This window comes from Papilio polytes, unplaced genomic scaffold (genome assembly GCF_000836215.1).
Source record: "Papilio polytes unplaced genomic scaffold, Ppol_1.0 DF822178.1, whole genome shotgun sequence".
Classification (NCBI taxonomy): domain Eukaryota; kingdom Metazoa; phylum Arthropoda; class Insecta; order Lepidoptera; family Papilionidae; genus Papilio; species Papilio polytes.
The window spans coordinates 3,604,030-3,616,159 of record NW_013527026.1 but is presented as its reverse complement, the minus strand read 5'-3'; the positions used below and the strand labels follow the sequence as shown (position 1 = coordinate 3,616,159).

General features: G+C 33.2%; 2 protein-coding genes across 2 annotated transcripts in view; one reads left to right on the top strand and one right to left on the bottom strand.

Annotated features, from left to right (window-relative positions):
• Nucleotides 1-3,660, top strand: part of LOC106106736 (integral membrane protein GPR180-like) — a 5,714-nt gene extending 2,054 nt beyond the window's left edge. Inside the window, exons 3-7 of the mRNA XM_013287382.1 lie at nt 26-185; nt 826-963; nt 1,167-1,422; nt 1,720-1,824; nt 2,426-3,660. Of these exons, the coding sequence (XP_013142836.1) occupies nt 26-185; nt 826-963; nt 1,167-1,422; nt 1,720-1,824; nt 2,426-2,583 (817 nt within the window). The 3' untranslated portion in view covers nt 2,584-3,660. The remainder of the gene's footprint in view (nt 1-25; nt 186-825; nt 964-1,166; nt 1,423-1,719; nt 1,825-2,425) is intronic.
• A 2,141-nt stretch (nt 3,661-5,801) lies between these two features.
• Nucleotides 5,802-12,130, bottom strand: part of LOC106106428 (protein retinal degeneration B) — a 7,904-nt gene continuing 1,575 nt past the window's right edge. Inside the window, exon 3 of the mRNA XM_013287007.1 lies at nt 5,802-12,126. Coding sequence (XP_013142461.1) covers nt 9,205-12,126 — 2,922 coding nt within the window. The 3' untranslated portion in view covers nt 5,802-9,204. The remainder of the gene's footprint in view (nt 12,127-12,130) is intronic.

The window sequence follows — 12,130 nt, the reverse complement described above, 5'->3', positions numbered from 1 at the left end:
GGGTAATTAGATGTTTTATTTGTAGAACCCAGAGACATCCAGTAACAAAATTGTTCACATGCAGCCTTTTATTGGAGTTTATTGCACTTTGTTTCAATGTGCTACACACAGCAAAGTTTGCAATTGATGGCATTGGCTTTGAGGGTCTTGCTGTAGCTGGTGATATTATTGATATTATGAGCAGAGTAAGTATTGTGTAGATTATCTCTCGTTATTCTGATTTATAATAATTTGTGAGACTGCACTGGACTAACTTGCCCATTGACAATTTGACCTTCAAATGAGAAATTGGGGAATGAAGTAAGAGTTACTATTTAGATATTGGCCTTGCCCTAGTTTAGTAAAGTACCATTGCAAGAAAACATTTTTTTTATATAGTGTGTAATTTTTTAAAATCAATTATTAGCTTTCGCCCGCTACTCCGTCTGCGCGGAATAAAAAAAAAAGCAAGTAGCCTATGTGTTCTTCCAAACTATCCTCTACATATAAGCCAAATTTCGTCAAGATCCCTTCAGCCGTTTTGGCTACAAGCTCTAACAAACATCCATCCATTCATCTAAACTTTTTATAATATTAGTAAGATTAACAGAAAAGGTAACATAACAAAACTGGATTTTTTTTACAATAAAAGTAGTGTTATGCAACATATATTTAAGACTATAAACATCTGTATAAATAGCAAGTGAGCTTTGTTTGTAATTTATGATTTCTGTATAGGAATTTTCCTTTCAAAGGTGTGTATTTTCATACTCAACAATGTGGTATTTTCATACTCTTTGCAATAGCATAGATTATAAAATGTTATATTCTTTTAATTTTTTTCAGACATTATTCATGTTGTTACTACTCCTGTTGGCAAAAGGCTGGGCTGTCACTAGATTAGAATTGACATACAAACCTCTTGTGTTTGGTGTATGGCTGGCGTATGGGATAGTTAATATACTGCTTTATGTATGGAATACAGTAAGTATTTAGAAATATCATATTGTATATTTTATGGTTTCGATTAAAACAATGATAGTTTTAAGTAATGCCTCCATTTATACTGATTACCATAACAAGTATTTTATGTAAATCAAGCATGAATTTAATGCTTCTTTACCATTTATAACTCATATTTGTTTTGGCTTTCCAAGGTATTTATGATATATTTTTCTTATTTCCAGACAGAAGTAGATATAATAGAAGAGATAGATGAATACCAGACATGGCCGGGATGGCTGGTCCTCACTCTAAGGGTCGCCATCATGGTGTGGTTCATTCTAGAACTTCGTAACACTATGATATACGAGCACAACATCACGAAGCTCAATTTCCTGCTGCATTTCGGAGCGTCCAGTCTCGTCTGGTTCGTGTATCTACCGATCATTGCCCTGATAGCGCTGCAAATCAGCCCTCTATGGAGGTTTAAATTCTTATTAGGTGAGTTAAAGATATTAAATTTAAGTGTCCAAGCAAAGTATTGTTAGGAAATGTTAGTAAACGGAAGGAATGGTGAGGGTAGTCTTGTAAAAGTCTTTATAAGGAATTGCTTAGTATTTTTTTTTTTGGACATTTTCTGAGTACCCTTTTTGTTGAATTTGTGTTTTGTTAAAATTAATTTAGAAGTAATGTGAAATTCTTTATTTTGCTGTTTATTTTCGTTTTTAATTCATTTGAATAGTAATACCTAACTACGTTTTACTGTTTATTTAATTACGAATTATTATTTATTTCCAGGGATAACATACTCAGCCGACTGCCTGGCGTACTGCGTGATGGCGCACCTTCTGTGGCCAACGCGCTCCGAACAGTACTTACTATTAACTTCTTCAGATTTTACAGGTAAATTAAAACGACATATTTATTTTCTTTTTAAAAGTAATCCTAATCAAATAAAATATTGGCAGGAGACTTTAAAAAAGGTATGGTCAATTTGACCATATGTATCAAGAAAAGTAGTACTGAACATTGCGTAGTATTATAACGACATCTTTCATTTTAGTAAAACAGTTTTATTAAAAAAAAGTCGTGTTTGTATCAATATACACGTTAAAACTTTCCAAAAAAAATCTATACGCAATAAATAACATTATCAGTTGGTGAAATGTGTAAATGTAATTTCTTATTTCCATTAAATTGGTCCATACAAAATTAGACCCTGATATGGTCGTAACTAAGGGCCCTACTTTAAAAATACCAAAAAAGTAAGACAAACTATTATTAACCTGTTTTGTTCATTGAGAGAAAACAATTTTAGCCATAGGTATCTAAACTTTTCCGATCATACCACGTAACGTGACAGGGAATCCCCTTTTTTAGTCTGCCTTCACCTTTAAAGGCAAAACAATTATATTTTTTGTTTTCCTGCTCTGTTTCTATCTTATTATTGTGATGATAGTTTGTAGTGGGTATTCAGATTGTTTTACTTTTAACCTCCATCCAGCGAATGTGGAAGAGCTGGAGGAGTTCGATGAGTCGCCGCACGTGGTGCACGGCGACACGATAGCGCTCACCTCGGACGGTATACACGCGGACGATGAAGATGTTATATTCACGAGACCTCTAAAAAACGGAGCTACGTACTCGAATCATTTAGGATAGAACACTATAACTATCGAGCAATTTTATGACTTAATATTGAGTACATTTTAGTGAAATTAAGTTGGTCCTTCGTGATGTGCCACTTTTGAGATTTTATATGTGTTTGTGTATGGCATTGTGGCTGATCCTTTCACTATTAAAATTTATGTGTAAAATGTCTTTGTGTAAGAACATGATTTGTAAGTGTTTAGTGTAAGGATTGTATTTGAATGTTGTTTTTTGAATCACCAAGTTTGAATAAGACAAATACAAACTTATTCGTACTTTTATATGATTAGCCTTCATATGAACAGATAATGTTGGAAGGTTAAATTATGTCATGTACAATTTTCGTTGTAATTGTGCGTAAAGATTCGTATCATGCCGCGCATTTTGCGAGGTAAAACATCACTTTTTTATAATCATCTATTAATAAAAAAAAACACAAATTTTTGCTAATAGCAACATTTTTTAGATACGATTATTTATGCTCGAAATGAGATACAGTATAAAAATCAACTTATTTCTTAAATTTCGCAGAATTATAAAAAAAATCCTTGTGAATTATCAACGTTTATTTAGATTTTGTATTACAAATCATGAACAAACACTACGGATCCATGAAATTTTTGTTTATATTCTTTATCTTGTCACTATCCTGCAAAATTTATCTATTTATCTCGTGTCGGTATCTAGTTATTGAAAGTGGACATTAACAATAACTTTATCTATTGTGTAATATAGATAATATTTGACAAATATTTTCCCACAGATTATTAAAATACTGTAAAAGTAGTTTTATTAAATTATTTCGTTATATTTCTTATTATACACGAAGTATTACTCAATATCAAAGACCTATTTGCTTACGCGAATATACGAACATTTTAATGCATTTATTTTTTTTCGCTTTTAGCATTCCATTGTTGATTGTTAAATAAAATATTTTCTGTTAACTTGTAAATCGAATCTTGTTTTTACTAAAATAAAGTTTATTTTCTATCTACTATATTGGTTAAAATTTTTATCCATCCTAAATTTTTCGAATCGAAATAGGACTGATTTTAATGACCAAAATTATTAAGTAATCGGTAATTTAAATAAAATGTTGTTTTATTATATTTAATAATAAGAATTCACGTTTGTATAAGAAAAAATTTAAAAATTTCAAATACCGGTTTTTATTTTCTCTTGATGTGATTGGCTTATTAGGTTTTTTTTTTTCAAAAGATTTGAAATAACTTTAGCATCGTGTTTTAATGATTTAATGGAAGACGAAAAATATTATATTTTATAAATGCTAATTTTCGATACTGCTTTAATAAGGATGGACAGATTTTTTATATTTCGACATGGTAAGTCAATTAACTTACATTTCTAACAGTGTATGTGCCAATAATAGTTAATAGTACATTTTTAAAACTTTTGTACTATACTCAATTTAACTATGAGAAACTGGCAGCCACGAAATATTCCATTTCACTCATACATTTTTTTGTTATTATTGAATCGTAAACTTTAATAATACTTTATTGCTGGTTTTTTTTTTATTTCATTTGGAATATTTCGGTGCTGATAATATTATTTATAAACTGTAAAATCATTTAGATTTTTAAGAATTCTTATGATCATTACTAAATATAGCAGAGAATAACATTGTATGTATGTAATTATTGTGACTTAATTTTTAATTATATCGTAGATTTACTGGAAATACATTGTATATTGAATATAGGCGATTTTATTACGATTATGGTTTTACCGCAAATTTTTTAGTGGTAACTCTGAAGGTTTGGAGGGAAAATTGAAATGTTTTGAATGGTTCCCATTGTGACGAGTCGATTCGTATATTGGGGCCAAAGTAAGGTTCGACAGTAAAATGTAAAAATAAGATTCGTTAAAGTTTAAAAAATTCTATGGAATATATTGTCATTAGTGTATTGTTTTCAAAATCTTCAGATAAATGTGAATGTGAGAAATTATACGTATTAAGGAAGATGTATGTTAGTTGGTCCTTTCGAATATTAGGTAAAGCGTTAATTGTACGTATTTGTGCTGTATTGAATGTTAAAGTACAATTTGATCTCAAATTCGTAACAGTGTACGAACCTAAGAACATTTTTATATTGATTTTATTATTTGGTAATTTTGAAAACGGTAATACTTTGTCCGGTTAACAAAATAATAGACATCAAAGGAATTTTACGAATTATCACATTTTTAAGGACCTCTGTAGTACATTTAACACATTTATAATACTTTACAAAGTAACGTTTTCAAAATACTAAATGGGAATTTTTCAATATTTTTTTATTTTTACAATTTGAAAATATTAAAACTGTTTAAACAAACCAACGAACAACGTAGAAAGGAATTGGATGATGGAAGTTTCAGAGAGCCTTATTTGCAGCTCAGTTCTACAATTTTGTGTGATATAGTTATGATTTTTTTTATTTTATTTTTATAAGTTTTAGTTGTAAATTCACTTAAATCCGTTTTTAACTTTATGGTCATGTAAATAGATGTTTTTAGTCTTTATTATTGAATCTTGTTTATCTGTGTCTATTGAGGTAGACATACTTATAGTATTGTAGAAACATTCATGTAATTTTAGGATTTTATTATTATTTTGTATGTAATTACATCTCCTATAGACTTTACTCTTTTATTTACACGGAAAGCTCTTTGTGATTTTGTAATGTTACTTAGTTTTTGAATGTTTTAAACGAAGAAAGCATGTACATTAAATATGGTAAAGTGTCAATGTTGTTTTATTTCAATTGTTATAACTAAAACAAATAAAAAAATCAAACAATGATTCAACAACAATTATTTATTCACACACAGACATCGACATAAACATAAAAAAATTGACAGAAGCTAGCACAGCATTTGATCTTGGAAATAATTAGATTACATATGTATTCTGTAATAGATTAGCTATGAATATAACTATGTCCTCCATTTACATTTGTCTTGGAAGCTACATGGTTGGAACCAGGAAGTACATATTACATTGTCACATAAAATTTGTAATTGAATAAACATCGAATAAAACTTATCAACTATTAGAATAGACATTGAGATAAAATCAGCCGAATTTAAAATTAATTACAAATACTTTATCACATACACTTTAGATTTTTTAATATTTGAGACAATATAAATTTTGTAATCATGTATTTTTTTATATTTTTAAAATTGCAATATAACTTAAATGTTAGCAGTTAATGTTTTTAAATATGATCTGTTTGTTAAAATTTTAAATATTTCTCTCTGAATGTACATAAATACAAAAATATTTTTGTCAAGGTAGCTAGTCTAGGAATACTTTTGGATAATCATATAAGTATCAAGCCGAGATAAAACCACGTGAATTCTTTACTATATAAACTATAAGATATTGGATATACCGACGTATATAAACGGAGTGTTTGAAACAGCAAAACGTGTTTATACATAAAGTGGGTCGACCTCGTGAATGAAGCCGCACAGAGCCAACGTTACTGGGAACAGACAAGAAATGCTTACAACGAAATCTTCCTGTTAGTAACGTTTTTAGTGAACATCCCAAAACACTTTTAGGCCTTCCCGACATTGTGACTAATATTACGGATCAAAATAATAGCGTATATTTAAACCGTGAGTAACTATTACACCTTTTGATCCAATTATGGAGGCAAAGGTGGAAATATTACCAACCGCTTATAAACAAGATTGCATATCCTAATTTAATCAAGAGCTGAAAGGAGACAATGTTCCTGTTTGACCGTAATTTCGATGAAAAATTATAGTTTTTACATCAAGTTACGCCAATAAGTAATCGATAATAAACACCCAAGCTATATTTACTAAAACACTTGCTTGACTATAAAACATAATCCGTCCATTGTCATGTGTTGTGTCCTCTTTCATTGTATTCTATTTTTTATTTCAATCGTATTTTTCAGTAAATTTTTCCTCTCGATTAGCGGTAATGAGATATTTTTGTTGGCACGTTCCGCTAGATAGGTATTAAATTATGATTCACGTGTAAGCAAATCTGGCATCTTTAGGTCGGATCTGCCGTAATAAAGCTATAATGGGATGAATGTTAACATGTAACGGTCATTGTTTTGTTAAATTTAAAGAGATCTGATACAATCAAGACAAATGCAATTTTAAAACTGAATACAAGTACATTTGAACAACCTCAAGGATCAAACTAAAAAAAAATCATTTGTACATTAGCTTGAATCGCTGCTCTGTTAGAATTTACTCACTATAGACATAAATCTTTGCTTTTTATATGCTCGCTAAAGGGTTACAGGCTATTAAGTCACCTAGTCTTTCGACGCGATCTCTTTACTATGGTTTCTACGACAATCTGGCATCGTCTTTTGACGGGTCAATTAAGTTCAAATGGGTCTTTGTTGTAACATTATGAATGCCAATTATCATAGACATGATGCTTACGTATCAGTTTGAAAGAATGTTACAACCACACTACAATGTTAATTGTATTATCTAGTCTTATGCTTAACGTGAAAAAAAACGCGTGTTTTCCAGTTAGTTTTAGCAAATCTGGGCATGTAATTGCCAAGAATATCAAATAAAATACGTGATATTTGTTATATTACATCATTGACAGGAATTAATTTGTCATGCTTTTATGTAAATCAGAAAATAGGAAATCGTTACGCGACCGTGTAACGAAATACGATGGAATATAAGATTTCAATACCCTTCCTTATCATATTTAACTTAAAGAAATTAATTTAACAATCGGAAATTACCATGTATACGAAGAGTCTATATAATTAAGCGGTGGAAATAACAGTTGTGGGCGCGGTCAATCGTTAGCGTTCATTACAATTTACGACTACGGCCTTGAACGACTCCGCCTAGTAAACATAAACTGGCTTTGAAGGGAATCTTTACACCATAGACTAAATACAACATATCTAATTTAACACGCACTACAATTTGCTTAAATATAATTCTTACATCTAGACATAAAACTATAAAACGAGAGTATGAAAGGCAGTTTACTTAGAGTAAACTTACGAAAACAAGTAACAATTTAGTTTTTCGAGATCTTACGACCTCATTCCTTAAAGGCATAGTTTAGAGGCAGAAACAATTTACGTAGTTTTACGTATTTAAAAAAAGAATACAGTTCGGGTAACCGAAATGTCAAGAAATTTACTCGGTAATAAGTAAAAACAACAAAACAAGGAATAGTAAAACTTTATATAAGCTATTGAGTATCTTCAAAAAGATTTTGCGTAATTTAAATGATATAAAGACATTGAACCCTGAAATAATTTCCTGCACGGAATTATACAATAACATTTAAAGTAAGAATGGAACTTCAATTTATTAAACAAAAATCCTATCTAACAATGATATCTAAAATATCTTGTGATATTAAACAGCAAATAGATGAGACTCGCGTGGAATTCGATAAAATCAGCTTTAAAGCGCGCTCACCTTTGACTAAACTATGGCACAACTATTGAGTCGCACTATTTTTCCTCTGAGCTTATATAGAAGTTCGCTCACTACTCGATTTTTGTGCCTAAACAGTTAAATTGGCTGCGAAACAATCGCACAACAGTTGTGCCCTTGTTTAGTCAAGGATGTGCCCGCTGCTGTAAGGTACATTTTCATTGTCAGATAAGTTAAATTCAATATTATGTAGCCTTGCCCTCTAGCTAATGAAATTCTGAGTCGATGTAATATATATATCAATATAGTGAATTTCATCGCTTGCTTTCATACCGTAGTTTATAATAATTTGAAGATGTGTCACCGCAGTTTTTATATTTCACAAACATGTTTAAAACAACTTGATAAGTGATTCAAGTGATACTACGATGAGGAAAAAACATTAATTCGGTATTTACAAAAAATAACTACATATCCAATTTAAGTTCAGCCATCCAGTCAATTGTGTACTAATGATGAACATAAATTACATAAGAAAATAATCTGAGTAACATTGTCTGTCTCGTATGCGAATTCATTAGTCAATATAACATTAAAAATATATCACACAGGGTGATTTAAACATAAATACAAGGAATATTTTTAATAACCTTAGAAATATACACCTTAGACCTGGTAACATATCAGAAAAAAATATATGGCCTTAGGATATATAAAGCGTTTAGACAGAGGAGAGCCCCTTCCTTTTCATAAATTATGGAATTACATTAGGAATATATTTTTATAATAAAATCAGATCATTATCTAACTTACAAAGACTAGAGTATAAATAAAAACGCAAACAAGAGATTCTAGCCCTCCCGTCAACAATAAATAACTACTATACAAACGATTACATCAATACTAGCTGAGGCAGAAATAACAAGATTCAATACAAATTAGTTAGGTACACAGTGACTTCAAGTATTTATATTTAACATTCAATATTCATAAACTTGTTTGTAAAGACTACACCGTAACCCTATTTATTACGCAACATTCTAGTAACGCGGAGGAATTAAACGAATACTGTAAAAAGCACGACACGTTATAGAAATATGCTAAAAATAGGTAGAGACGCGGAAATAATACACGTATATAATTTAAATTATATCAAAATATAGGGTATCTAATACTTTGTCAAAAATCTTTAAAAAGAGGCTTAAAATAGTTTTAACGGCGATTACGAGTAGTGGCATTACTAACCGGGGCGAGCAGGCGGCGAGGCACGAGGAGACGTGCGTTGCCACGCGCCGCTCGCACTGCGCCCGGCTGCCGGAGGTCCGCCAAGTGCGACGCGTACCCGTCGCTCAAAGTTGTCGCCATGTTTGTATACTTTTTACTGATACGACCGATGGCGTACACCTGCTTCGGAGACAAACCACAATTATGATACACGCTTATATCCTTTCCGGATCCATATGCCGCTTGCAGAATTATACCGTGGTCGTTAATGAGACTGTTTAAATGCGCCGCTTTATGCCCCAGAGGATCGGTTGAAATTCCTTCAGAGAAAAAGACCAATCCGTGAGGGAAATTGTGTTCAGCTAACCACGACACCACTTTTCTTTGTTGCATGTCCGGTCGGCCAGTTATATAAATTATAAGGTAGCCGAGATCTTGCCAGAAACGAACAACGTCCACGGCCCCGGCTCTCACTTTGGGGTCACGCCCAGTCACTGACACGCTGGCAGTAAAAGAGCCGTCGATGCTGAACACCACGCACTCGGTTTGCGGAGGTACTACTGCCAAATGGAAGTTGCAACTAGTGTGGTCGCCCCGAACCACGATCTTCACTGGATATACGCCACAGCCAACACTTTGCTTTTCAGTCAATGTATATGTTATCCTTCCAGCTTTATCAGTCACTACAGTTGATAATAATGTCCATTCGCCAGCTGGAGGGTCTTTCATCATGTGTATATCTACTTTCTCTCCCGTCAAAGTGATCATATCCAATGGTCCATACATAAACCTCGCTGTGAAGGTTTGAGGAGATCCTTCTTTCACTATAACGTCATTAGCTCTATGATTGGCAGCGACATTTTTCAGTTTAACAGACGTACGTTTTCTTATCCATTTTTCTCTTTCTTGTCCCGGTTTGAACATTGTACTATCTTTGTCTTCAACATGGCCGTAAAACGCTAAATCGAAATGACCAACCTGTCTCAAAATAAAGGCAATGACGTCAGAGCTTTCCCAATAGCTAGCATGGAATAAATGTGGTAACGCATTTGTGGGAAAGTTCGATAAGCCTTCAGGGCAGTACAGGGCATAATCAAGTCGTTTAGATCCCCACCACTTCTGCTGCAAAGCATTCATGGTTATTAATGGTATATTATCAACCAATCCACTGACAGTACTTTGAACGGAGGCCTCAGAAAGTCGTCGCAATATTGGAGTTGGTGGCATTTGTAAATGGTCTCCAAATAGCTGAGGATCGCTTTGTATCAATTCCATTAGGTGATAAGGCTGTCCGTTTCCGAGAGGATACTTCGCATATCGAGCAACATTGATAGGCGGCAGATTTGTAAATCGTGCGGACAATAGGGGCTCTAATCTGGCCGCAACCGGATCTGTCGGATGAAACAGATTGTACACTTGTTGTACGGGTGGCTTCATAATATCTCGAGTTTTATCATCCGCAATTTTTCTTGAAGCTAAAATTAATGGAAGTGGACTACCAAAAGTAAAAAAGTCGTTCACTTCAAATTCTAACTTCGTTTGATTGTCACTCGTGGAAGATGATCGCCGCCGTGGAGTAGGAGCTTGTAAAAGCGATTTGTTCAAGTAATTTTCACTAGGTTCATTTGGAATGGTAATTTCAGTATTTAAAACACTGTTTTCGCTATCATGACGCGATTGATACTGCACAGTGCGACATAGGGCATCGTAAGCTAATAGTGAACCCATACTGTCAGCAACTATACTCACTTGACCATTAAATCCTTTGCCGTCCTCAGACTTGGCAAACTCATTATAAACCGTATTAGCTGAAGCTATTGTCTTCGTAACCGAATCAACATAATCAGGAGAGCTTGTCGCGAGCAATGGAATAGCACCGATAGGGATTAGATCATTAGTCATAGAAGGCGTTTCCAAAGTCGATGGAGAACAATCAAAGCTATAAGGACTTAACGTAGACAAAATGCCTAATGCTTCCGTAGTAATGGAAGGACATGAAACTAGTTTTATTGCAATATGGCCAACTAAAGTTGGATAATGTTGGCGCATTACAGATTCAAATGCACCTTTAAATGTTGTCACATCTGATTTTTTCGCAGCCATGTCAATAGTTGCATCGAGAACACTACCGGCGTGAAAAACTAGTACCAATACAGTAGTCGGGCATGAACTGAGGATAGGTGTTTCCGGGCAACCGTCCATGCTTTGATGACTTTGTAATGTAATAATGCGACGTGAACCTCTCTCTGACGTTACTCTTTTTAAGAATGTTGGATTGAAAATACTGTCATCTTGACTTTGATCACCCTGAGTTGGTGATATATCGATTTCCATTTCATCAAGAGAACACATTGAGGACCATTTGTTAAATGATGATTCACAGTCATAAAATTCATCTTCAGATCCAGTTTCAGTTTCTGATTCCCTCACAAGTGTTTCCATACGCCAATTAGCAACTTGTGCTTGTAAGCTCTTTATGGATCCAGAAGACGATGACCTTAAATTGCTTTTCACAGAACTCTTCTGTTCCAGTGGTGGAGTACTCTCTGGCGACAAATGTTTAGGAACTCTCTTTTCCACATTCGTTTTCTTGGTAGTCAATGGAGTATCCAAGTCTTCATTTTTCTCTAAACTACTCATTGTAGCTGCAAGTGACTTTGAATTTTCTTCAGATACATCCTGTTCCTCACTTGTTTCTCCCGCCATTTTCTTTTGTAGCGCTAATTGGGTTTGCCTTTCGATTTCACGAATATCATCCATAGTGAGTCCATGCCACTCGTCTTGCCAAACCCATGCTTGACGATGAGCCCTTACCATCGTTTTACGTAAGGCAACATCATCAATGAACTTTTCTAGTTTTGTTTGCATACCCCAATATTTAAATTCAACTCGACAGAGTTTGTAAGCACACATT